The following is a 27,936-nucleotide window of genomic DNA, read 5'->3' as shown; positions in this document are numbered from 1 at the left end:
GTCCTTGGGCTTGGGGACCAAGCTTGACTCTGTCCCTTACAAGCAATATGACCTTGGATGAGTATCTTTACCTCTCTAAACTTTAGCAAGAATAAAAATAATAATTTCCTGAGTGCTCCAAGCTTCATTAAAATTTGTATCCTTTTATCATTTTTTTTTTTTTGCATTAAGAACCCTATGAGGTAGAATGTGTCATTGTCCCCACTTAACAGGTGAGGAAACACTAATAATGAAATCACAAGCCTCCTGAGGTAGTGGGGTTCCAGCTCAGTGCTCTTTGGTGGCCTTTACGAGGGACAAGGGTCAGCATACATTCTGAAGGGCCACGTGGTGTCTGCATTAAGAAGCTTTCTGGCCTACTGTATTTGTGGCATCTTAGCTCTGCAAATGCAACACAAGATTAGCCACAGTCCACACGTGAGTGGTAGCTATGGTTTGTCCAACCACATTTGAACAGGCCATGGATAGCCTCTGGCCTGTGGACAGCATCTGGCCCGCAGACAGTGTCTGATCCATGGACAGTATCTGGCTTGTGAACTACATCTTACATCTAGCCTGTGGACAGTAGTTAGCCTGTGGACAGTAGCTAGCCTGTGAACTACATCTTACATCTTGCCTGTGGGCAGCATCTGGCCTATAGATGGCATCTAGACTGTGACTTTAGTTTGTTTGTCCTTGACCTCTGTGGGGCAATCCTGTTAAAATGTCCCCGGTTCTTCCTGTCTCCTAAGCATCTGAGCACAGTTACTAGAGGGCTGACATAAGGTAATGGGGAATGGCCTGTGTGTTGGGGGCGGATTACCAGCATCTGTGGATACAGTGTAAATTGGGTAATTTATGGATCTCTGTCAACCAGAGAAGTGGTAGTATACAGACCACAGGGACAGGGTCAGTGTCCAGCTGGCAATAAAAAACGATCACAATCCTCAAGTGCAAGGAGAAAGGTGTGTGGGCGCATACCTGTAGGTGGTAACTGAGATTAAGACCACAGGGTCCAGATGCTGAGTGTAAGGGTTCATTTCTAACCCTCACTGAGGATACAAACAAAAGGGAAGTAAAGGCAGAAGCTTGTTCAAGGGATTGGAGCAAAGACAAGTTGGAGAAGAAGCTGGCATTGTCTAAGGGTAGGATGTAGCCACTAAGAGCTAGGTTGCCTGGAGCCTACAGGTAAGCTTGGACGGGGTAGTCAGCAAAACACCCCCCCCCAAGAGAGCAGTTAGAACTGCCTCCTCCAGCTGGTAACCCATCCTAGAAATCTTTGAACAGAAGCAGGATGTCACAATTCAGCCCCAGCTGAGCCCACTAGATAGCAAAAAAGAAAAAAAAAAAATACGTTCAATTCAGCAGATGTTATTAAACACGTACTATGTACCAAACTCTGGGGATGGGGATGGTACATGCCCCCAAGCCTGTCACCATTTACAAGGAAAATATATATGTGCACAACTTACTATAACATAGAATAGTCAAAGAAAAGGCAGCCACGCGTGACCAGGGACAGAGGAGGGTTTTGACTGCCCAAAAAGGCCTTTTGTAAGACCTGCGAGACGGTACAAAAGCATCACAGTAGGTTCCCTGCAGGTTCTCAGAAGCACCAGGCTCTGTGGTCCTCCCTGGAGCACTCACCCCCCTCCCAGGACTCATTTCCCCCTGAGAAGCACATCGAACTTCCCAGAAGAAAAGAGGAGACTCTTGCTAAGCAACTCATTTTAAAAAGGGGTATTATCTTGTGCTTTCAAAGTCCTCCTCAAGAGAGTGGAGCAGATAAGAAGGGAAGCCCTTGTCTCTGAATAATTGCAGCCTTAGAGGGGGATCTATAAAAGTCCTGAAGAGATGGTTGCCAGGAACTAAACGCTAGCGCTGGAAAGTGACTTTAAAAAGCCCCAGGCTCACAAAGATAATAAAAATGCATTTAATAGTCTGTCAGCATACAGCTTAAATGTATACTGTGTCTTCTCTCAGTCAGTGCACTACAGGCTGGAGAAGAGAAGTAGCTCTGGGAAAGCAGTCAACTGCTCCAGTGTGAGTGTACCCAAACCGTGGTGCTCTTCCACGTTTTATGAAATGTAACTCCAGGATGCGGTGCTCTGGACCAGGGCAGGGACTTCTCTCTGGTCTACTGTGCAGTCTACAGTTTTGAATGGAGTCCTATCCAAGTATTAACAAAGGCATAAAATCCATCACTCACAAATCTAAAAAAGTTATCATAAAGCTTATAGGAAAGCACATGCAGGAACTAATGAGTTGAAAAATTAGTTTTAAAAACAATAAGACTTTTCTGGGCATAGTGGCACATGCCTGTAATCCCAGCACTTGGAGGGCAGAGGCAGGTGGATCTCTGTGAGTTCGAGGCTAGCCTGGTCTACAGAGCAAGATCCAGGACAGCCAGGGCTACACAGAGAAACTCTGTCTCAAAAAAAAGATAATAATAATAATGACTTACCAGACAGTTTGGGAAAGTATATTAAAATAAAAAAAAAACAATTGGCACAGTTTAACCATCTAATTTCTAAGTGCACTTTGTAATGTTCCTTACAAGCTGCCTCTTTTCTAAAGATAATGACAAAAGCTTCAGTCAGGCGTCACTGGACTCTGGTGACTTTTGTTTGTTTTCGTTTTGTTTTATTGCATTGTCAAGAGTAGAGTTTTAAGAAAAAACACTACAAAGGTCTCAAAAACCCTATTTATTCTCTATCATCAAAAATAGCAACAGGGGGACTTTATACAACTTTTCTGTGAGTACCCACCAGTCTGTTTTTTTTTTATTTTTTCTTAAAAAAAATAGAAGTTAGATAAAGAAAAATGATTTGGTTTTTTTTTTAAAAAATAATGTAAGGAAACACTTAATCAGATAGCCCAAGGAGTCATCAGAAATATGTGTAGCAAGAAAGCTTCGTTTGTGGCCCTCTCCGGCCTTTGCACGTCTTTATACTAAACTAGAAAGAGAATGTACAGTACCAATGTTCCCCAACCTGCGTGGATCAAATTGTTTGTTTTTTTATACCCATTATTGCTAAGCCAGAGTGTTGACACTGGAGCCGAGGAGTCCACTCATAGAGGATAAAATTGAGAAGCTGCTTCCGAGGACTGGATCTCCACCTGGGCCATTTTGAACTGGGTGCACTGCAGCCATTTGCGGAGAGCAGCCAGGCTGGCACTGCTCTGGCCCGAGCCGGGCAGCGTCCTTAGGCTGTGGTGGTTCACGTTGTTCTGAATGGCCTGGAGACGGAGCTGGAGGCCGGCGGATAAGTGCTGTTAAGAAAAGGGTAGACAGTTCAGTTCTTCCCACTAAGTGCGCATGTCAGGTAGGGATGGGCATGGCAGTCGGTCTACAGGTAGACCTCGGACCTGGCCTGAAGCAAGCATGCCTTCAAATCTGGCAGAGCTGGAGGTGCGGGTGGGGATGGGGTGAGCCTGCTCTGGGTTACTACAGTTATCCTGGCCCAACTCCATCCAAATACTGATGAGCTCATGTTGACTCACTGCAATGGGAACATGAAGCTGACGCCCAGCACCTGGCCTGCTGCATTGGTCCTGAGCAACCACTCATATTCAGTACAGGGGCCTAGAACAGTGGTTAAGTGTTTGGGCTCTGTAGTGGAACTTCCCAGTTTCAAATCCCAGTTCCCCTGGGGAAGCTGTGGGAACAGGGTCTATTAGTTTATATTGTTACCCCCCCCCCCAGGTGGGGACATATTTATTTCACAGCTCTCTAAGACAAGTGAGTTAACAGATTTTCTAGAAGGGGACCTGGCCCATAGCAGATGCTGGGTACATTTTAATATTGTAATGGTCTCTCTGGGTCCATGACAGTTGTTGCTCCTCCTTCCCCGGTTCCTCACCAAGCCCTCCTGGCCTGCCCTCTGTACTTGGTGCCATGTGAAATTGCCACAGATTAGCACAAAACTGTGGGGCTGGCGGTTTGGAATGCCTCAGGTAGGAAGGCTAGGGGCTTAGTTTGATAGTGGAAACTGGAACCGGAGTAGGTTCCAGTGGTCTGTCCATCCCTGCCCTGTGGTCTGTCCATCCCTGCCCTGCCGGTGGCCACAGCTAGCTAGCCGGGATGCAAAGGCTGCCCTGCTGGCTTTTGATATCCCAGGTGTCTGGAGTCCACTTCCCTCTCCTTCCAAACAATATGGCTTCCCAACCTGGGGAAGCAGATATAGCAAGAGTGTTTCTGCCCTCTCCCCCTCCCCGACACTCCAGGTGCCGCAGACAGGCACCAGATGTAGACGGTGCAGTGTCTGGCTCTCGCATTTAATGCCAAGCCCCACTATATTTGTCACTAAGGGGTATGTGTCAAAATGTCACACACATCCCCCGGTGAGACCTGGCATTAGAAAATACATTCACTTGGGGGCCTCCTTCCAGGACCTGGGATGCTATCCAAGTCACTGTTCTTTATGGTCCCAAATTTCCTCACGTGTAAAATGAAGGTGGGTTCTTTCTAGCCACTATTCCTTCAGTATTATCCTTCTTTAATGGAATTCTTTCCATCCCAGAAAATCAATCTTGGTTATTAGATGACATCAGCGGGTAAGCTTGGGCCAGACTCCACAGTTATCCTCCTTAAATAGGGTTTGTCGTGGGCTGAATCTGCTCAGACCTAGGGGCAGTGCCTCCTCCATCCCTGCGCCTTTATCCACAGTGAGCAGTGGGACCAGGGCTCCTAGTGATGCCCTCTGTGGGTCCCTTACCTGCCACAGGTCTCTGGTATTATCAACCCATGAGACCAGGAGTAAGCCAGAATGGTTCTTTCTTTATAGCCAAGGGAGCAGCGGTGTCCCTATGGATGCTCTGAGGTTCACTGGAGGAAGCAGACCTCCCAGACAGTGCAGGGGACGACTTACCTTGGTATTTGACTGAATCATTGGCAACCACATAGGGATGAGCTGTGTGGAGAAAGACAGGGGGCTGGTTATTGCTGTCTCCCGTTCTCCCACATCCGCTCGCATTACTGCGTGGGAACCCAGGCTGCTCCGAATGCGCTCAGCACCACAAGAGATGCGTGCTTGCCACAGAGCCGCTGATATCAGCAGCCTCTTTCCTCAGGCCAAACCCCACCGAGATGGCATCATTGGGAGGCTCATAAGCACCCCATGAGCGCTTAAAACATACACTTTAGAGTAAATGACTGATGGTCTCTTGAAAGCTACCAAGCACGGGAAATTAAATGTGTATTTATTTAATTAAATCCCCACTTTATTGAAATGGGATTTCCTTGTCAGGATCTTTAGAGCCGAGACTCTGAGAGAAAGGGTGACTCGATTTGCCTGTAGCTCGTGAAAGAGTATCACAGGGCAGAGTTCACAATGCCATTGGGATACAGAATGTGGAGGTGCCTGATTAGGGTGGGAAGCAAGACAAGACCCACGCACAGCTCCAGGGAGCGTTCAGAGAAGGAGAGCAGGGAGGGGGCCGGAGGCGCTGGGGGCAGGCTCAAGGGAAAACCCTGGAGAGAGTTTAGAAGGCCAGGTGGAGCTGGGAGTTTTTAAAGTGTGGGTGCCCACAAGACAAGAGTTTGTTTCTGTTGTGCTCTGAAGTGCCCCTTCCTTGGGGTCGTATAACCCCACGACAACTGCCTCCAGCAGCAGCAGCTCCGCACTCTCTGCGTTGACCTTTTGGTCACGTGTCAACCCAGTAAGAGGTGAGTAAATGTTCGTAGCTCCATAAATCCAGAAGTCAGGGAGAGCACATAATGTCCATTTCCTGATGTGTCCCCAGAAATCTCACTGGTGACGTGCAAATGGGGCAAGAGATGACCATCCAGTAAGTTTGGAAGTGCTGGTGTATTTTGGCACTTCTCAGTACCTTCTTACACTGACAGGCATTGCGACACTTCACTCTGTGTTCCTGTCACTCCAACACAGCAGTGGGGATGCTACGGATTAAACTGTCTTTCCACAAAATCTGCATGGCAGTCCTAGCCCTCAGTGACTCAGAATGTGGCCTTATTTGGAAATGGTGCTGCTGAAGATGTAGTCATTTAAGATGGGGTCATACTGGAGCAGCAGGGCTTCAATCCAATACAGCTGGGACCCTTATGAAGAGGGGAGTCTGGACACAGATACCTGGGGAGAACGCTATGAAGAGATGGAAGGAGAGGGCCACAAGCCAAGCGATGCCAAAGATCTGCCAAAGGCTGGGAGAAAAGCAGGAAGTTGCCCTCTCACTGTCCCCAGAAAGAGCCAGCCCGGCTGGTGCCTTGCTCTCAGCCCTCCAGCCTCCAGAACTGAGCAAGCATATGCTTCTGATATTTAAGTCACCCACCCAGCCTGAGGCCCTCACCATGGTGGCCCCCAAAAAGAATACAAGTGCTTTGGGAAGAGATAAAGCATGGATACAGCTGTGGGAGTGTGCAGAGCAATAAGAGATGGGAAGGACTCGCCAAGGGGAAAGATTCTGAGAAGAGAGTCATGAAAAAGAGGTTTAGAAAACAAAGGCTGAGCAAACCTCCATGAGCTCACAGATGACCTTAGATGCCCCATTAGGGGAATTGGGCCTTATTCCAAATTCAGAAGGCCTCCCAAAATTGGGGCAGAGTGGCACCCCACTCACCATGAGCAGAACCATGATGGAGACAAACTCAGAATACCTCCCAAAGAGGGGCAGAGTGGCATTCCATTCACCATGAACCATGATAGAGACAGTTGAAAGATGAAGAAAGACATAGAAATTGGAGTCAGTCCAAGCAGAGACTGCTCGGTGGTCCAGGTGAACCCGGAGTGGTTTCTGGGCATGCAGCGAGAGTCTGCCTGCAGAGGCAACCTGCAGTGGTCTGAAGATGAATCTGTTATCCCACATGCCTGAAGTCTGCAGGGCAAACTGGAGAGAGGAGAGCTGCACAGAGAAGGGGGGTGGGGAAAGAGCTGCACACAGAGACAGAATGCCACAGATCCACACAGGGTCTCCCCGCACCTCAGCTGGATCCTGACCAGTGCACATCAGCAGAAACAACACCCAGCACTGAAGAAACAATAATACAACGTGACTCAAGGGAAATATCCCTGGCTGGTCACACAGAGCAAGAAGAGTCTGTGCCCGATGCATGGGTGGGGAGTGTTTACATCACAGAACAGGTACCCATTAGGATGGGGGTTATCTCTCATGGTGCCCCTGAAGAGGTACCAGCCATGGAAGGTGCTGCTCCCATCTCAACTGACAAAGCTGAAAAGCGAGCCTAGGGAAGGTTAAAAGATTTGTGAGTAATTTAATTATGTCACCGAATGAGCTCAAGAATGTACAAATGAGTATTAAAAACAGCCAACACCCCAAAAGTCAAATCCACAATGTCAAGAATCCAATTAAATAAAAAAAAAAAAAAAAAAACACCCCACCAGACAAGGCATGCAAAGAAACAGGAAAATGACCCACAAATGAAAAGACCAGTCAACAGAAGACAGACCAAAATGCACAGACAATAGACTTAGCGGACCAGAATAGTAAAAGAATTGTCACACCAATTTTTAATTAAAAACAGTTGTTGGATGATTGTGTGTGTGTGTGTGTGTGTGTGTGTGCGCGCGCGCGCGCGCGCATGTGAGCACTGTGAGTATGGATGTGGAGGTCAGAGAGCAACTAGCAGGAATCTGTCCTCTTCACCCACCACATGGGTTCCAGGCGTCAAGCCCAGGTTATCAAACTGGTAACAATTCGAGTGTCTTTGCCTACTGAGTGTCTCATCAACCCTACTATGCCTATTTCCAGGAAGATTGAAAAGAAGAAAGGCTGAGACTGTTGAATGGAGGCACTGAAGATAACAGTTAAAGAAACAATGAGGATGCTTCCCCAAATTTTAAAAAAAAAAATCTATAATTATAGCGGATGAGGAAGGATAGGAAGCGTGCAGAGTCCTGCTGGGAATACTGTAAGCAAGCAGACAGTGGGTCACTGTAGCACAAATCTTAAAAGGTCTTATTAATTGTGGGAGCCCGTTCTCGGGTTCCTCGTGGCTTTACCCAGCAGGTCCGAATAGAGGATGATCAGGACCACGGGCCTGAGTGCAGGTGTCTGAGATGGTCTGCACTTGGCTGTGCTGGGGGAGGAGGTCTTTTGCTCCACCCCTTGGCGTCTCTATAAAAACCCTGGGCCAGAGACAGTCCGGGCCCGTTGGAATAGGTTCCAGGCCCTCTCGAGGCTATCCTTTATTTTCTATCTGTTTATCTCTGCAAGATTCTCCACTGTAAATCCTTCTATCTAATATTTCCTGCTGATCGCACTCAAGAAAACTCTGGGAAGCTGTGGGGGTGGTGGGTAAACGCCCCACAATTAATAAAAACCAAACCTGGACTCAGGTATTGGGGTGAATGCTGGAAGATCAGAGAAGCAGAACAAGCCACATCCAATCTCACCTCGCCAATTCCTCCGCTGATCCTGTTTCCTCAGACTGGAAGCCTCTGAGTCCTCATCCAAATGGATTTCAGCTGAACTGCTGCTAAAAGCCTAGAAGCTTAACCAGCTCTAGTTCCTGGTCCTCATGCCTTAAATACCTTTCTGCTTTCTGCCATCACTTCCTAGGATTAAAGGCGTGAGTCACCATGCCTGGCTGTCTCCAGTGTGACTTTGAACTCACAGAGATCCAGATGGATCTCTGCTTCTGGAATGCTAAGATTAAAGGTGTGAGTGCCACCACTTTCTGGCCTTAAATCTAGTGGCTGTTTTGTTCTCTGACCCCAGATAAGTTTATTAGGGTACACAATATTTTTGGGGGACACAACATCACCACAGGTCACAACACCTCTAAGCTACTGGGTGACTGTGAATCTAGAGCCCTGTACCCAGGGACACTAGATTTTTAAAGCACTGCTAACTGGGTGTTGTAGTATAAACCTGTATTTCCAGGAACAGAGGCAGGGGGATTACTGAAATTCAAAGCCAGCCTGGTCCTATATAGTGAGACCTTGTCCCAAAATACAAATAAATAAATATTGCAAAATGTTTTTGAGACATAAAAAGTGAAAGTAATGAATTACCAGCAGGCTCATGTAAGACATGTTTTTTAAAAAGTGGAAATGGGATGATAACAGAAGGTAGACGTTTAAGCATGAAGAAGTGGAATATGGCCAACATGAGGGCTGGAGAGATGGTGGCAAACATAGGGCCTGGAGATGGCTCAGTGATTAAGAGCATGTCTACTCTTATAGATGACCCAGGTCCAGTTCCCACCACCCATGTCAGGTGGCTCACAACCGCCTGTAACTCCAGCTCCAGGGGATCAACCCCCTCTTCTGCTGTCAGCAGGCACCCACACACATGTGGCATATACTCACACAGCCACACATTCATACACATAAAGAAAACAAAAACAAACCTAAAAAAGAAATGGCAAGTGGAAAGTATAGTAAATTTAAAACCTATTTCAAGTCTCTTTAAGAGATTGTTGATTATTTAAGGCCAAAACAGCGAGACTGTGCCTAGGCGGTGCAGACCTGTGATCTCAGCTACTTAGGCCATGCTGAGGCAGGCTGATTATAAGTTCAAGGCTTATCTGGGCAACTTGGTGAGACACTACATCAAAAGGCAGAAAGTAAAAAGACTTGAGGATAGTTTCATGATAGAATCATGTCATGTTGGGTGCTTTTTAAAAGACTTGCCCAGCACGCACAAGGCCTTAGGTCCAAACCCTAGTATATCATCATCATTACCACCACCACCATCATCATCCTACTTATCTATCATCTTTATAATGTGTGGTTTGGTTTATATAGAGAGAGCCAGAGCTCTATACATGTATAGAGCCAGGAGGTAGAAATGGATACAGTGCAAGTACAATATTACTTGAATATCTTGATAAGTTAAAAATATACACTGTAAACTCAAAATCAACCACTAAAAAATAAAAATGGCATAGAGCTAAGAGGATGATTTAAAATACTTAAAAAAAATCTATAGGTCAAACAAGAAGCTAAAACAGAAATTAGGAAGTGTTTTTAACTTGATGAAAGTGAATGTATACTTAAGCACCATCTAAAAGGAAACTAACACTCTAGAGCAGCGGTTCTCAACCCTCCTAATGCTGCGCCCCTTTAATACAGCTCCTTGTGATGCAGTGATCCTCGACTATAACATTAGTTCATTGCTACTCCATAACTGTAATTTTGTGACTGTTACGAATCATAATATAAACATCTGCTATATGACCACTGCTCTAAACGCTGGTGTTTGAAAAGAAAATTCTCAAATTGATGATCCAAATTTCCATCTTAAAAAAATGAAACAAAAGAAAATTATAATCAGAATCAAATCCTAAAATTCTCAGTTAATCTGAAGAAAGAAACAGAAACGGAACAGAGGGAAAAAACAAATGAGAAATACAGAAAACAAGTGAAAAGCGGATACATTTAAACCTAACAATGTGACAAAATACATTAAATGAAAACGGCCTAAAGACTTTAACCAAAAGGAAGAGGCTATCAAATTGGATGCTTTTTAAAAGACAATTAACTACACATTGTCTGTAAGAAATACACCTTAAGTACAGACATAGTTAAAAAAAAAAGATGGAAATATATTTACCATCCTAACACTAGCCAAGAAAAATCTACCCTGCTTTTATCAACATTAGACAAAGTAGCTTTTAGAGGGAAAAATTGTCAAGGATAAAAGGTGACATTTCATAATTTCAAGTCATTAAGAAAACACAATCCCAAACATACAGGCCTGATAAGGAAACTTTCCAGTTATTATAATACATGAATTCAAAACTAATAGAACTAGAAAGAGACAGAACAAATCCACAAATTACAGTGCTATCCCAAACCTCCCTTCCCAGAGAGTTCATAGAGCATGGAAACAGACTCGGAAGGAAGGACTCCAATAGGCCGAGACTTGATCAACACTCACAAGTTTGCGCTGACCGACAGCAAACCCCACGCCACCACAGCAGACCCATTCTTCTCTAGGGCATGCAGAGGAATGACTAAGACATATCATATTCCAAACCAAAATATAAGCCTCGGAAGTTTAAGATGATTGAAATCACAGAGAGTATCTTCTCTGCCAAGAAGGGAATTAAGAAGAAATTCACAATAGAAGGTTCTCTACAAGTACTCAAATATCTGGAAACTAAACAATTTACACCCAATCATCAAGGATGCCAAAGAAGCAAAGCAAAAGAGCAGTCAGAAAATCAACCTACATCAAGTAACACAATGTACAAAGTCATTTTGGTGGTTCCCCCAAAGCTTTGAAGAAAATTTAGAGTGCTAATAACTGATCATTTATGCTAGAAAAGAGATAGGACTGAAATCAGTGAGTTGCATCTCCTCCTAAGACACTAGGGAAAGAAGCACAAATTTAAGATCAGGTTAAAAGAAAGAAGAAAAAAATAACAGCAGCTACATAGTAAGTTTCAGGTTGAGCCCCTTGAGACCCAGCTCCTACAACAAAAGAGAGGTGGGGAGTTACAAAGAGCAGAAAACAAGAGAGGAAAATGGATTCAACCCAAGCAACAGTTACCTGTTGTTTCTCAATAAAACTGGTAAGTTCCTAATCAGACAGATGAAGAAAGAAATAAAGGCACATGTAACCGGCAGCTGGATTTAGAGTTAACAAAAGTTGCAAGTGAAATGGGCACACTAGGAACTATATGGACAAAATTGTTGACCTAGATGAACTGGAGAAATTAGAAAGATAATGCCTGAAGGCTCAGGAGGAGCAGAGTTATACTTGAGTAGCCTCTATCTGTTTCTAAAGTCCATAACTTAAAAATCCATCCTCAAAGACAACTACAGGTCAAGGTGGGCCCGCTGGTGAATTCTGCCAAATATTTGAGGGGAAAATAATACCAATTCTATACAACCTTTTCAACAGAGGAATGTTTCCTAGTCCATCCACTAGGCTGTTGTTACTTAGTGCTAAGGCAAATACAGTCACTAAATGAAAACATTTAGTCTCTCTTTATAAATATCAGTGGTATCCAATTGAAACCAGAAAGATACAAAAAGGAGTTTTCAAAGCTGCCACAACTAATAGAATTTAACAAGCTGTAGGGTCCAGGCTCAACAGAAAAGTTAGCTGTATTCCTAATACTAGCAATGAACAATCGGGAGTTTATTTTTTTTATTTTTTTATTTTTTTGGTTTTTCGAGACAGGGTTTCTTTGTGTAGCTTTGCGCCTTTCCTGGAACTCACTTGGTAGACCAGGCTGGCCTCGAACTCACAGAGATCCGCCTGGCTCTGCCTCCCAAGTGCTGGGATTAAAGGCGTGCGCCACCACCGCCCGGCACAATCGGGAGTTTAAATGCAAAAGAAAAGTCATAATAGGACAGAAAAGTGACCTGTTTGTGGATAAAACTGACAGACGTATGATACAATCAATTTGGAAATATTTCTGAGCCATATGGTACTTCTGAGAGAAGATGAACCCATACAAACGTAAAGATAGAGTGGGTCTTTAAAGATGCTTGTGGGTCAGGAGACTCCAGATTGTTAAGGCTGTAATTTGTCCCAACCTTGGGACCCAACGAAATCTCAACAAAATCTCGAGCAGTCTTATGGGAATTGACAAGCTGATTTTAAAATTTATCTGTGAAGGCAAAGTATAAATGTCAACCCACTTTGAAAATAATGAATGAAAGACCATGACTGCTGTGACATGATGGTCATACGCAATGCGGCATGGAGGTAAGGAGAGCAATGGACCCAGGAAGCAGGGAGAATAGGCTTCTGAAGTCATCCTCTGACCTCCACATGTACTTCATAGCGGCACACCCACACATATACACATGCACTCCATAGTAGTACACACATATACACACATGATCACACATGATCACACATGCACTCCATAGCAGTACACACCCACACATACACATATGATAGCAATGCACATCATAGCAGTACCTACACATATACACATGCACTTATGATAAATAAATAATTGTGAAAAGAAGCAAAAGATGTCAAGGCTCATCAAAGCACACAACTTAAATATGTTCAGTTTGGCAGGTGTCAATCATGTAAATTACACTTTAAAGAAACTGCAAAAAATAACATCAGATTGGAGCATCCAGCTGCTAGTTTTTCTCACACCGTTGACTTTTTCCTATGTTGAGCTGGGTAAGACATATCTCTCCCATTTGAACCAAAGACAGTGCAGTGTCTGGTATCAGCTAAGTATTCCCTGCATATGGGCTGCTTTTCCCCGGCACAGCCCAAGATAGCGAGGTACCAAGAGTCTTTAGTGGCACAAACTAAGAGAAACAACTATGCCTTTTCCAGTGTAGTGGTGGTGACAGAGGCCAAGACAAGAAATGTAGAGTGGAGGGTAAAGAAAAGATGTGGTCGGGAGGAGAAATCATCAGTGGGATATAGAGGAAGGATGACAGCTACAGAGGAGAAGGAGAAGCTGGAAGTGGGTGTAAGCTACTGCAGATCTGCCTCTCAGGTTGGACTCCCTGTGGCACAGGTAGCCATGCTCTTACCAGGTTCTCCTTACTCTTTAATTGGACATTATACTCTGATGCTTCCAGAAAGATGATGAATGCATGAATTATCTTCTTATCCTCTTACTGGTTTAAAACATCGACACACGAGACTATGTCAGAGAGAGCAGCATGTAGCAAGACAAGCAAGTGCACGGTGATTTCTTTGGTTTTCTGAATGGCTTTTGCCAGATGAGGCACTACCACCAGATTGGTCATAGGTGTTTCCAAAGCAATGTTCCACATCTGCTTTCACTCCCGTGAACAGCAGCCATGGTCTGACATGGAAGAAGGCATCACAGTGGTATAGCGAGAGCAGACAGCATAATAGCCACGTGGGAAGATACTGCAGAAGCCATAGCCTCCAACCATAGCCTCCAACCCCTCAGGTCTCCATACATTTAAACTGAACCCGTTCTTCACCCTCTTTAGACCACACATTCAAAACAAATCCATATATATATATATATATATATATATATATATATATATACACACACATATATATATATATATATATATATATTAGCAGTCTGAAATGATCTATAAAAATCGTAGGTTTTTCCTACCTTGACAAAAATGGTTGAATTGCATTCTTGCAATGCCTCCATTAAACTAATCACATGGAGACACACCATTTCTACCATCTGAAACAACAAACATCAAAGTCAATTCCATTCCCGGGAAACTAGAAACCTTGTAAACTCATCATCAGTCACAGAGGACTGATACCCTGCACCCAGAAGGTCTCCCTGCTTAGCAACTGGAGCCCACGGAGTAGTTTCCATTCACCTCCAAAACCTTACACTGGAAACAGACTTTCTAAAGAGCCTGAGATTTTGGACCGGTGCCTCCATCCTCACTCAGAGCGGGCTGCTGTTGGAGCTCAGGGAAGGCTCTCACCGATTTGAGGGCACCATGATTCCCATTGGGGGACACACAGCTTCAGCATCATTCTCTGCACCTTCAGGGTCAGCCTCTTTCTCCATCTTGATCCTTTCTCCACTCACAGAGACGTCTCTCAGGGAGTGGCTCAATGCACCCCAGGTCTGTCTCTCTGGTCTCATCCCCCATGGTCCCGTAGGCATGCTCACATCAGATCAGACAAGACTGTGCCCCTCCTTGGAAATTCTTAGGGATGGATTTTAAATCCCAAGGAGGTTTTACTAGAAGGCTTTACTGGGTTGAATAAATATTTCAGAAAAAAAATTAAAATTTATATGTAACATTATATGTAAAAAGTGCTGTGGGGGCATGCTCATTTGTAACATTTGAATGTCAAGAGGGATTTGGAGGAGAGCATTGACACCAAAAGGCTAACGCTGAATGAAAATGCTAATCTCTCATATATCCACGTAACGTGGAAAGCTTCAGTTTTGGTTTCTCCAAAAGAACTAATAGCTGATCCCTGAGTTCTTTTTTTGGCCACAGAACTGTGACCCAATAAATGCAATTATCTCCTTAGAACCAGGAGCTGTTTTTGAACCCTAACATGAGCATAACCTTCCTTGACTGAACCAAACATCCCTCCATACTTTTGTAAAACTGTAGTACTGTCTAGAGAGAAATGCAAAGGCTTCAATAAGGAAACTACGTAGTCCTCCTTCCTTACAAAATGGTAGCAGAAAACATTCCTCAAGTAAGACACTATACCCAAATACCTCTGTGACCAGGGCAGCGTGGGGTCCTGGGCGGGTGGCATGGGGTCCTGTGCACACTGGAATTGCGCTTCCAGCTTATGACTCTTCACAGATTAGCACTCTACCCATGGAGCCCTTGTAGCCAAGACACTGGATGCTGCCCCTTCACCTGAGAATCCTCCAAATACCAAATGAACCCCAGGGTCTCTCACAAATAGCTCCCACACACCTCCAACTGGCTTCAGGGGGACCATCCAATTTTGTTTAGTGAAGTGGGTACAGGCTAAACATTGCTCAGATGTTTCCAGTGTAATCTGGAACAGCCCCTCTCTTGCCTTTGAGACTCGGGTTAGAAAGGACTTCCTGTGGTCAGTCTGCTCTCAGACTACACCAGAAAGATTACCTAGTGGTGGAAGTTTACACAGATTGCTTTGGAATCCAAACCTGACATGGCTTTTTCTCCTAACGATCTGTCTTTATACCATCTTAAAGGTAGAAATCTCATACAGAGTTCATTTAGTGCTAGGTAGAAAAGACAAAATCTGTCTGCTTTGTACTTGTTTTTTTTTTTTTTTTTTAATATTCATGATCTACAACATGATGCTTTGATACAGTGGCATGGCTAAAAAAAGCCACTTAACACACACATTGTGTTGCATACTTATTTGTGGGTTTATGACGAGGAGTGGTTTAGACATTTTGAGTTTTTTGTTTGTTTGTTTTTAGCTCAGAGGGATCTTCACGGACTCACCACTTTGTTATGGGCCATCAGTTGAAGGATGCTGGGTGTCACCCTACTCCAGAATTCTAGTGCTGTTAGTATTGCTGTGAAGCTGAACTCGTTCTGATTTTGGACGTTCGTGGCCACGGCGCTCTGCTCGCAGTACACCGTCCAGAGCTGAGCAAAGGTGAAAGCGTGGAAGAGGGAACACATGTGCAGCACACAGGTCTGGAAAGGAAGAGGACAGACGTTGCTCCATGCTCCTGGCAGCACAGAAGCACAAAGGAACGACCCCAGCCACCGCCTCCTGCTTCCCTGCCTTGAATCGGCATTTCTCTGTCAGCACGAGTGTGCCCGGAGAGAAAGCCTCTTTTCCAGGAGAACACGCCTAAGTTTGCAGAGTAAATCTACCCACTGCCCTTTCTTTTCATGAGACTGACATTTCCCTCCCTAAGCTGGGTTAGGAAACTAGCTGTCCTATTTTGCCATGTTAGCATGTTTCCACATCTATGAAAAAGGGATAATAGTAAGCCTGTCGAAGAGGCCGGGCAAGGAGTAGAAGAGAGGCAGCCGAGACCTTCTGCCCTGCACTTAAAATCATATGGCGGCAGAGCGGTGTCGACGGAACACCTATCCGTGGTGGGCACATATTGCCACAGCTGGTACAACATGGAGGCTCCCCACAGACCACCTCCATGATTCTCTAGCCATCCTCCTGTCTACTTTACAGATCCACATTACTGAAGCTGAGGATAGTTAAATAACTTCTTCGTGTTCACAAATGTTGTGGGGAGCAGAGGAAACCCCGACTGACTGAAGTCTTGAGCCAATATGTGTTATTAACACGAGCGTGGCAATGTCAAGGAACATAGCCTCAGAGCCATAGGAGAACAGCAAAGCCCTCCTCCTGTGGTGAGGCCCAGAGGGACGGCAAAGCATTCTTCTTTCTGGTGTGCAGATGTTGACAGTGTATGCACAACATATCCACCATATCTTCCCTGTCCCCAGATGTTTACAGCCTGAAGACTGCTCCCCTTACAGAGACTGTTCCTACTGAGATTAATTAAATGGGCCTCCTTGTCCAGCTGCAAACCACAAACCAGCCTCCATGTTTATCTGTATGTAATAAACACACCTCCTCATTCAGCTATATGCAATAACCCTGCCCCTCTATTTGACTCTATATGATAAACACACTGCGCTTCTGGGAAGTGTATGCTTCTCTATCAGATAGTCCAGTCTGTCTGATCCCAGCTTTTCTGTGTATCTGTCTTTTCTTAATTCCCCCACTATCCCATCAAGTCAAGTCCCTTGAGCCATGCAAAGGATGGAGCCCAAAGGTACAGTACCATCCTTAAGGCTCAAACAGGTCTGGGTGGAGAAGCCAGTTCCTTTCGGAAAGCATCCTGTGGATCAACTGGGTGGGTACTCTTATTTTCTCACAGAGCTTGCTCTGGCCTGTCTCAGCTTCTCTTAAACCCACTGGGATCTCCTAGAGCTTGCCTAAGCTCCGGGACTGGCCCTTGGCTCCGGGTAGCTGACTTGGGGTGTCATGACTTAGATCTGCCTGGGCTTTCCTTTATCCCCTTAAGGCTGCTGTCTGTCTCTGCAGTTTGCACACTTCCTCTGTGTGGGTGATTCCACTAGGCTTCACTAAGCACCAGGCTAGCCTTATTTCCATGCTGTGTGTTCATGTGTCTTAAGGGATTTGAGTTGAAAAGATAGTACATTCCCCCCCCCCCCCCCCCCCGCCTTTATCCTTGGTTCTGAAAACCGAGCACAGAATTTTTATTGTATTTGTAGCCTGTTATTTCTCTATATTGTGAGACAAAAAATGCCTGGGAAACCAACTCTTCCTTGCCTCTATAATTTATCTCCATAAAAGTATGCCAGAAAACAATTTAGGGGGAGAAAAGACAGCCTGGGAATTTAAACAACTTTAAGTAAGGCATTAGCACAGAGTTACTTTCCTAACAGCCACAGGAGGGTGAGCTAAAATGCCTTTACTTCTCAGAAGAAACTAATTGGCTGATAAGGGTCTCCATTAGCAATTCCAATGCACTTGGTCTGAATCTTGCAGAAATCACTTACCTTTGATTGCTCTGGAAATCCAATTAGGATAACAATAAGGTGGTCTGCAATGTGGGAACCTGCATCCAGAGGTATGGGAAGGCAGGGAGAGGAGGCATTGGGACAGACCGCATTATGTGTGAGGGACCCCAGGAGCAGCCAGGACAGCAGACGGATGTGGGAGACACACTCAATGAATTCTTTAGGTCTGCCAAGGAAGAAAGGACATATTAAGGGAGACTTTATGTTTTCTCTTTCCTTCAATGCCCAGTGAATATTTAGTGGAAGAAGGGATTAAGGTGTGGTCTCGCAGGCAAGTGCATAAAACAAAACGCCAAGGTCAGAGTCTTATCTATTTGTCTTGCTTTCTGCTCTAATCCTGTATTTTCCCTTCAGGAAGGAGCAGCTTTGGTGGGACAAGATTCAGTATCCTTCAGCCGGTCTGGCTGTCTCCCTGGCCTCTTTTTGAATCCTTTTCTTTCTTCTCATTAGAAAGTTCTCCCCTCGCATTCTCTCTAGGGGGAGAGCGAACAGAGCAGGAGCAAACAACACACCACGTGACTTCCTGCTCTGGCTCGCCACTCCCATGAACCTTCAACATGGCCATGAGCTCCAGCTGAATCTCAGGGACCCGGGAGCACTTCTGCTTATTTGCTCAGCCCCATTTTAAATTTACTTCATATATGTGGATGTTTTGCCTCAGTGTGTGTCTGTGCACCATGTATGTCAGAAGAGGGCGTCAGATCTCCTGGGACTGGAGCTATAGACAGATGTGAGCTGTCCTGTGTGTTCTGGGAATCAAATCCAGGTCCCATGGAAAAGCAGCCAGTGCCCTTAATCATGGAGCTGTCTCTCTAGTCCCCTCGCCGTTTAAAAATAAGAAGTGTCTCACCCTTGCTGCATCGCAGAAGGAGGGTGGTAGAGCCAGGGCAGATAGCGGACCACAGCTTTGTTATCTCGGTGGTTGCCCCGGGAGATTTCCATAGCTGCGATCTGAGCGAGGCCCACTTTGAGGTGGCCACCGAAGGTATCCTCGTGCAGAGGCTGGGAGCACGTCTTCATGTGGCTCTGTCAAATCAAATGACATTTTGGAGGTCAGGTCATTCCCAACCCTCACCCCATAGCACTCCAGGCACACAACCTTCTTAAATGTTTTCCCCCTGTTCTTAGGCTATGAGCTGGGGGTGGGGGTGGGGCAGGACGGGGCCAGTGGGACCAACCAGTGGCCTATAGAGTCAGAGTACCTATTGTCAGGCCTCTGCATTAGCCCACTTCCTCCATTCTGGGCTCCCTTGTGCTGGCTCCACTGCCCACTCCCATTCCTCTAACTGAAATACGACCTTTCTTTGCTGAATTGCTCAAATGTAGCTCAAGTATCATTTTTCTCAGAAAGCCTTCCCTGAGCTGCCTGGCCAGGGCCATGCTACTGTCTACTGCTTCTTTGTAGCAATTGTGAAAGCCACAGTTTTATTCCAGCTTATATAAAGTATTCACTAAATCTGGCCTCCTAGCAGACCATGAACTGAATGAGGACAGCTACTGTGTCTGTCTCTTATGCTCGCCCATCCATGCCATCTGAATGCCTACGACAGTGCTAGGTAGAATACAGACACTCAATACGTATTTGCTAAGTTAATTTTGAAGGTTTCTTCTGTGTTCAGGGACTTGAGACATAGGTTCTAGAGCCAGTTCTATTCCGAGTAGCCGATGACCATGGATAATAAGTCAGTTGGCACTTAAGAAAGCGATGCTGGAATCTGCCGCTCTGGCCACAGATCTCTGCAGAAGTTCTCCTGTTCCAGACACAGTCAGCTCTGAGACATTGTCCAGAGCCCCAGCTAACAGACTGCCCAGGGCAAGGAGCCCTCATCTGGGAGAAGAAACTCCATCAAAGGGGTATTGGTGGTACACACACACACACACACACACACACACACACACACACACACACACACACACACACACACACACACACCCTCCTTCCCTGCCTCCTGCCTGGGAATCAGAGACCCTGGCTGTGTGCTTGTGTTATGACATATCCTCCATCCTCAGAGAGGTACCCCACTTCTGCAATGCGGACTCTGAATCCTCTCTTCAGGGGTCCCACCATGCAATGTATCCTTGGTGCTGGGCCCAAAGCTCTTCAGAGCCACTGCCATGCTCTGTCTGTCTGTCTGTCTGTCCATAGTATTATTAACGTTCCTACTAAACTCCTTGCTTCCCAGGAAGGAGCACCCCTCTTGAAAGCCCCTGTCCCAAACCTTGTAGCTCTTTGAGGGTTTTGATCTGCTCTCTAATATGAATTAACAGTCAGAGGGTTGGATTGTATCAACTTTTCAACTATCACTGATGTTTGTGAATATTTTTTTTCAGAAGCTTCTGTAAAACAAGCTCAAAATGTTTAGGCGACCGTTGTCATCTCTTTCTTCTCTTTGTATCAAAGTCGTTTAAGTGCATGTAACCAGAGCGAGTGATTGGTGACCAGGATATGACTAAAGGACAGGGACGCTCACTCCAGAGTGGCTGGGTGTAGACCGGGCACTTTCCACCCTCGTCTGCGCTGTTCTCCCCATCACTGTACCAAGAAACACCCTGGCTGCCTGAGCCAAGTGAAGAAGCCATGCTCTCAGCTGGTGGTCCCCTGAGGCCACAAGACCACTGTCTGTCACAAAGGGAATCGTTCAGTGCCACTCTCTGGACCGTGCTCGGCTTACCGTCTGCCCTTGTCCAGAGCCTCCCTCAACTCTTTCAGACTGTTGATCGTTTAGCTCCCTGGTAGGACCATGGCATGAGGAAGACACCCACCTCAGCTGTCCATCTCATCACCACACCCCCTCACCCTCCACCACACTTCCTCACTCCCCACCACACCCCTCTCCCCCACCACACCCCCTGACCCCCCACAACACCCCCTCACCCCTCACCATACCCTCTCCCCCCACCACACCTCCTCACCCCACCACACCCCCTCACCCCACCACACCCCCTCACCCCTCACCATACCCTCTCCCCCCACCACATCTCCTCACCCCCACCACACCCCCTCACCCCTCACCATACCCTCTATCCGCACCACACCCCCTCATCCCATCCCCCTCTCCCCCCACCACACCACCTCCCCCCACCCCACGCCCCTCTCCCCCCACCACACCACCTCTCCCACCACACCCCCCTTTCCCCCCACCACACCCCCAAACAATAAGTTCAACAACTGCACTGGGATTTTGTTCATATGTAAATTGAATTTTGTTCTGTCCCCTTCATTGTTTTCTTAGAGAAGTTAGCAGATACAAACAATAACTGGCTTGTGCTTGTGCAATGGGCCACATCTCCCCGCGTTGTTTGATATCTATTTTGAGCACATTAGACCAGGGAGGAGCCTGCTGACCCCCTTGGCAAAGGAGGAGACAGAACTGGAGATATCGAGGTAGCTCTGGCTGGGTAGAAGGGGAATCCACTGGGGCTCACAGCAGTCTGGGGTTCAGCTCTGACCTCACCACTTCTGAGGAGCGTGACCTTGACAGCAGGACCACATCACTCAAGCCTCAGTTTCCACATTTTTAATGGGGCTTGTGTTGAATAAGGACATGGTATGAAGGAGCAAATATTTTAAAAAACTAAACAAAAAGCTGACACCACGAGACTCCTTTTTTTTTATTTTGCAGAACTACTGGACCCCAATTCTTCAGACCCCCAAGAAATGGGCTCATTCCACAGTGCTGCAGCTGCTTCTGTGGGGAGCAATAAATTTCCCTGTGGGTCTACATCAGAAAACCCTCTGGGCTTTGTGACTCTAAGGGGCGATCAGGCGGACTCCGGCTTACCTTGAGCTTGGTTAGGGTGTGCATGTCTGCCATGAAGTCCAGCACTTCACTGACGTACTGCCGGATGCACTCCATCGCTGCTGTCCCGCACTGAAACACAGGGACACGGCTCGGCCACAGCCCCACATGACTGTCACCACACTCTCACTCTAAAGCTGCTTCGTGTTCTGTTAACCCCCCCCCCAACACACACACACACACACACACACACACACACACACACACACACACACTACCCTCAGTACAAAACCGGTTTAAAAGTTTATGATAGAGACCAAAGAAACTGGAAGCCTAAAAGAAATGAAACGAATTGCTGTTTCCACCAGGCGAGTGAAGTCATGCTTGCTGGCTTTTAAACTGGTCTAAACACAAGAGTCCGCCTAATTGATGCTACCAGAACCTCCAGGGGAGTCTCGGATGCACGTGAGATGTGCCCCACCAGAGATAACACCGGCATAATCATTTTTGCCTCCCCTGTACACATGTCATGTCGTGTTCACAGAGTCCAAAGTCCTTTTTAAATCAAGTCATGGCTTGACTTCATATGCACAGTAGGTGTGTTATTAAATAGATACTTGTATTCGTTTTGAGTTCTTCCTAAGCTAGACAACTAGAAGAGAGAAGTGAGATGGCACCTCCTTCCTACACTTCAAGTGTATTTGGTCAGTTTCAAAAGAAAAGAAAAAGCACCCTGTGTGGCAGGTTATGGACTGGCTGAGACCTTCTCTCGGAGAGCAGTGCAGCGAATCTGGGATTCAAAGCGAAACAGAGGAAAGTGGATGGACAGCCTTGCTGCATCAAAGCTGTGCCTGTGAGAGAACCCACATGTCAGCTGCATAATGCGGATCAAAGGCAAGCAGGCTTTGAAGCCCCATGAATACCCTGCTAAGGGCCTCTCTGGGTTTCCTTTAGGAAAATCTGGAACATTACAGACTTAACTAGCTCACCCAGAGACTTGCATTTCCCCCATATTCATGTAAATCTGCACAGCGCTGAACTGTATCACCTCCCCTCTCTTCTAGAATGTTCCGCTTGTCAGTTCCTCTGACAGGATAACAAATGGTAAAATAAGGTCAGTGGCCAGTCTGTCAGTGTTTTCCAAGCATTTCACATGTTCTAAGGTTTTCTCCTTTTAATTTAAATCCAGTGAAAGAATTATAGAAGGGTATTGTGCATCGGCTTTTGCAATATGAATCCTTCGATGCAAAAGCAGGATTCCCCCCACCCTCGATTTATTCCACTCTCTCTGACCTTTCATGTATTATGTAAATAAGAGGAGAGACTCGGCTCTTGAATTTCTTGAAAGGGATTTGTTTCTTTCATAGGCAATATTTTATACCAGTCCAACTAGGCAAATGTCACTGAAAAGAATCACTAGGAATATTATTCAATATTTACCATTGCATAGTTAGCTCGTTCCGGGGCAACGACTACATCCAGCCTTAAAACCCACCTTAAGCTCGGGAAAATCTTGGGGAGCCATCTATACTTTAAAAAGCACAAGCTGGTAATTGCCAATCCCCCTTTCCTTTGTAAGACGTGGCTGTGTCTTTAGGTGTGTCCCCAGAAAAGACAGAACACGGGGCTGTACGCTGTCTGTTTCAGAGGGATCTGTCTTGCTCTGACGGGAAACCGGTGACAAAGGATCTGGGCTCTCACTAACCTCAAGCACGCGAGCTGAAATCACTCACACCCAGCTCTTCACAACCCATCGGCTTTAAAAGCCGTATTTCTTACATTATCAAAACAGCACAAGTTCATATAGAAAAGTGGAAAATGCAAAGTGGTAAAAAGAGCAATTTAAAACCCCATGATCCTAGACCCTGCCTTTCTTTTCTGCGAAAGCCGCTGCTCCTATTTCCTCTCCAAGACTCTGCTGAGGGCACCACACACCCCGGGAACTGCTGGAGGGGACTAACATGGCCTTAGCTCGGTAGCCCTTCAGTTACACGCATTACAAGCGTTTCCTGATGGAGTGACAGTCTTTGAAATCTTTGCTTGACATCCACAGAGCCCTGGCCCGACTTCAACTGATCAGCGGGGTGATGCTGGGCATTCCCCATGTTTCATGTTTTTGTTATTTTAAATGACACATCAAAAATTATACTTGATTGTAAGATATCTAGGCCCCTTTGGTTCACACATTTCTAGAAGTAAATCATCAAACTGGCCTCCCCAAGGTCAGCTTCGCTCCCACCAGGAGCTTGTCAGAATGTCACCTGCCCTTTGCCATCAGTGAGTTTAGTAACCAGGAATCTGCTGAGGAGGGCGGAACGGGAGGCCTTGGCCGATGGGAACGAGGTTCCAATGGAGTGCCACCGGGCAACACCAGTGCCTGCAGCTGGCAGTGCTGGTGTACTTTTACACTGAGGGTCGCTCTTATGTGAAGTGTTATCACAACAGTGAGATCCTGTAGAGATGACGCACAGGCATAGGCTCTGGTGAAGGTGCCACAGTGTCAGCTCATCTCCAAATCTGTCAAGTTTCTACAGCCTTTGACATGTCAATCAAACCTTAAGGTTCTTTTCTTAAGAGAAAGAGCAACATTCTGCTGATCAGCCATTTTATTGTTATCTTTTATATATTATCTTTATTGTACTTGAATTTACTTATTTATAATTCATTGGTGGCAGGTGAAAGTACGGGTGGGTGCCTTTTGTGGTTGGAGAGTTTGGCTCAGTGGTTAAGGGCACTTGTTGTTGCCAAGGACCCGCGTTTGATTCCCAGCACCCACATAGAGGCTCACCACCTCCTCGGGGACCAAGCATGCATGTGGTGCATAGCTGTACATGCAGGCAAAACACTTATATACATAAAACAGTCCAAATAAATCTTTTCAAAAAGATGTCTTTTGAACGGCCTCATTTGTGTCGCTGTTAAGGGCTCTGGAGGAGGGTCCTGTAACTACTGCTTTGTGAGTGGTGGTAGATCTGCCTTCTTTTCATTGATTCTGACCAACTTTTTGCAGAGTAGGGGTGCATTTCTTATCACTCGTGTAAGTAGCAAATACAACCCTCTAAGGAGTTAATCAACACAGGCAGAGAGTGTGCAGAGCCGCTGGCTGCCCAGGTCCACTTTTCTTCCTTGGCATATCACTGGACCACATTTCCCAGCCTCCTTTGCAGCTGGTGTGTCCTTGTGTAAGGCAAGCAGAAGAGATATGGAGTCTAGACCTGACCCATAAAAGCCTCCCGTGTTTGGATTTGCTTCTCTTTCCCTAATTTGATCCCACCCCTTCTCACATCATACTGGTATCTGTTAAAAGCCCTTTAAAAATGGTGCAGTCATTCTCCTCCCATGAATCTATCATAAAGGAAGAGTCTGAAGTATAGACTCCATTTTAAGAATAAAGATGTTAACTGCATCTCAGTTACAAAAGCAGCACACTGAAAATAAAACACCCACAGGTTATGTTTGTTAATATTACTTTGTTACTGTTGTTTTTAGGGGGGTTTCTAAGAAGCCCCCGCTGGTCTGTCACTTGCTATAAAAGCCACCATGTCCAGCTTTAATAAACAACACTTATTTGCACAATGTTTAACATACATTATCCCAGTCAGTTCTCAACATATGTGATATCCTGTTGCATCCCATTCCATGGGTGACAGAAAAGTGGGGAGCCACAGTTTAAGTGACTTGACCCTAAGGTCATCACTAGTAAATGCCAAGCCTCAAACTCGGGTCCCAGTCTTAAAGCCTACATTCCTAAACACTGTTCATCAAAATAGGAAAACACAGACCACAAACTCGGCCAGGACTTACCCCAGGCACGGAGGCTATCATCTGCTTGCTCAGGATAGTGGATTCAGCCAGCTTGGTTCCAGCATCTGCACAAATAAACTAATAAAAAATTTAAAGGTGAATTATTTTTAAGAGCACTCAGTCATAACTAACTTATAATCCTGTTAACAGGATTTAGATTCATTCATGTTTACTTTCATTATGGTCCCCCCCCCCAACTCCTGAAATACCAGAGTTACTAATCATTTTCAGCTTAGAAACAGCATGAACATGTGTATGCTAACTTCATGTAAAAACCCAGGACTGAATCAAGGGAGAACATGGTGGTGGTGGTGGTGGGGGGGGTAGCTCTGGGAGCTCCCAAGGTGCCCAGGCCATCCTGCAGCCTTTGACTGCTGCTGGCAACATTCCTGGACTTTCATGACGTCTATCACAACAGCACAATTCAGAGAGAAAACAGAACAACAATGGGTGTCAGAGCGAGCGCTCTGTTTCTCCCCCTCCAAGGACCCTCCGTGTCCATCTTCCTCCCTCGGCCTCATTCACGCACACTTGCTTGTGCTGAGAGTGCCCGAGTCCTGCCCCAAGCACCCACGGGGCTTCCACACACTGGCATTTCAGCTGCCTTCACCTCAGACTGCAATGACCAACTGCTTGCTTCTCAACCTGCTAGGAGCTCTCCACAAGCACAGACCTGACCTGACCTCCCCAGAGCTAGCCTGCTGTCCCAGAGCAGCCCAGGAAGAGCTAGCCTGCTGTCCCAGAGCAGCCCACGAAGAGTTTATGAATCAATCAGTCAATTACAACTTAAGATCGTGATGAGGATGGACTTGCCAGATTATAATTTAATTGGCTTTCATGATAGACTTGGACGGGTGCTTCCTACTTAATCTAACATTCGGCTATTTATGGTTTTAGGGGGGAAAGTTAAATAAAGCCCAGAGATGGCTGAGTAATTAACTCCTGTTTGATTTCTTTTCTTGGCCTCTGGCCAGCTATCCTAGCAACTTTGGAATCTGCTGTTTGCAGAATTCAAGGGCTCCGAGGAGGTTTTGACAGAAAGCTGCAGCTTCCCATGCATTTGGAAGGTGTGGGGAACCTGGGTAGGTCCAGACACTGGAGTGGAGCTACACACGTTCCATCTTGTCAAACTGGATAAAGAAACAGCAGTTGGAGTCAAGCAGAAAGGCTTAGGGAGGCCTAAAGAGAAAGTCTGGGATAACGGAATGGAACATTGGGTGAACTACTCAGGGGTCCAGAGCTGAGCATGTTAATTGGCTGCAGGTTTTGGTTAACAAGGCGGGGCCCGAAATCAATGACCTTCTGAGGCCCAAGCTGAAGGGCTAACTAACACTGTACTTCAAGTGTGGGAGGTGCAGTCATTCATGAAAGGAACTTAGCTTTAGTACCAAGCTGGGGTGGGGGGTGGAGAGCCGTCCTGAGGACTGCCCTGCAGGAGTGCACACAGAGCTGGTATTCCTGTCTGCCACCTAACCTGTTCATTTCTAGTGCTGTATAAGGAAATGTCCTGAATCAGGTTTAAACACCAGAAAGCCTTTAACTTTGGCCAAAACCTGTAAGCAAAAACAAAAAAAACAAAAAAACAAAAAAACAAACAAACAAACAAAACAGTGAATTGGGTAACATTTAGCAGAATAACAGAATAACAGAGTATAGGAGTGAGTATTCCCAACCCATCTCCTGGCAGATGCTGCATGTTGTCTCACAAAATGACTTTTCCAAAGCTGTCTGAATCTTCAGTCTGAGATGGATGACCTACAAAGTTCTAAACCCATCGGAACATCAGCGTGAGTGTCCATTCTTACATAAAAAAGAGACTCAGCAAAGAGGCCATGGTAAGATGGAGCCCCACCTAACGTTGGACATAAAGAGCAGTTGGAGTGGCTTCTCAGGACAGCAGAAGGTCCTGGTCCTCAAAACGCATTTGTAGCCGGGTCAACACAGAAGCACAAATGTGACCACTAGGATGCAGCTCCAGCAGGTACCTGCCATACAGTGTGCTCAGATTCAAACTGTCATGACTTATACAAGTCAAACTAAAAAAGAAACTTTACTTGTAAGGGAGTTAAAGTGCACGATCCTCTCAAAACCCAGGTACCATCATCAATGTGTAAGGAATGTACTTCAGTCTGGTGTATTTTTACAGCATCTGAACAACTGAACTCAGTAAATCCGTCATTTTATTATAGCTGCCAACCACAAACCAGCAAAGCTCTCCATTGTAACTGCTCAAACATCAACACACAACAAAATTGGAGGGAGTGAAGTAAAAGCTCTACACTTTCATGTAACAGCAATGAATTAAAAAATTTAAAAAAAAAGATGCCATGAATTTGAAAGAGAGCAAATAGGGGTGTAAGGGGGGCTTTGGAGGGAGAGGGAAGGGAAGGGAGAAAGGATATAATTATATTATAATCTCAAAAACAAAGTTCCAAAACAAAACCATGAGAATTCTATGCTTTCAGAAAGGAATACACCACTGAAATATGCACTCC

At 45.8% G+C, this 27,936-nt stretch overlaps 1 protein-coding gene across 4 annotated transcripts in view; it reads right to left on the bottom strand.

Annotated features, from left to right (window-relative positions):
• Positions 1-2,669: 2,669 nt before the first annotated feature.
• Positions 2,670-27,936, bottom strand: part of Unc79 (unc-79 subunit of NALCN channel complex) — a 243,576-nt gene continuing 218,309 nt past the window's right edge. For all 4 annotated transcript variants that reach the window (XM_076551291.1, XM_016009187.3, XM_076551293.1 and 1 more), the window contains 8 exons: positions 25,442-25,519; positions 21,680-21,769; positions 18,748-18,923; positions 17,877-18,063; positions 15,816-16,013; positions 13,994-14,071; positions 4,851-4,892; positions 2,670-3,252 (listed from right to left, as the gene is read on the bottom strand). In XM_076551291.1, coding sequence (XP_076407406.1) covers positions 3,052-3,252; positions 4,851-4,892; positions 13,994-14,071; positions 15,816-16,013; positions 17,877-18,063; positions 18,748-18,923; positions 21,680-21,769; positions 25,442-25,519 — 1,050 coding nt within the window. In that variant the 3' untranslated portion in view covers positions 2,670-3,051. The remainder of the gene's footprint in view (positions 3,253-4,850; positions 4,893-13,993; positions 14,072-15,815; positions 16,014-17,876; positions 18,064-18,747; positions 18,924-21,679; positions 21,770-25,441; positions 25,520-27,936) is intronic.

Source organism: Peromyscus maniculatus, chromosome 14, assembly GCF_049852395.1.
Source record: "Peromyscus maniculatus bairdii isolate BWxNUB_F1_BW_parent chromosome 14, HU_Pman_BW_mat_3.1, whole genome shotgun sequence".
Taxonomy (NCBI): domain Eukaryota; kingdom Metazoa; phylum Chordata; class Mammalia; order Rodentia; family Cricetidae; genus Peromyscus; species Peromyscus maniculatus.
This window is presented reverse-complemented; position numbering and strand designations above follow the sequence as displayed.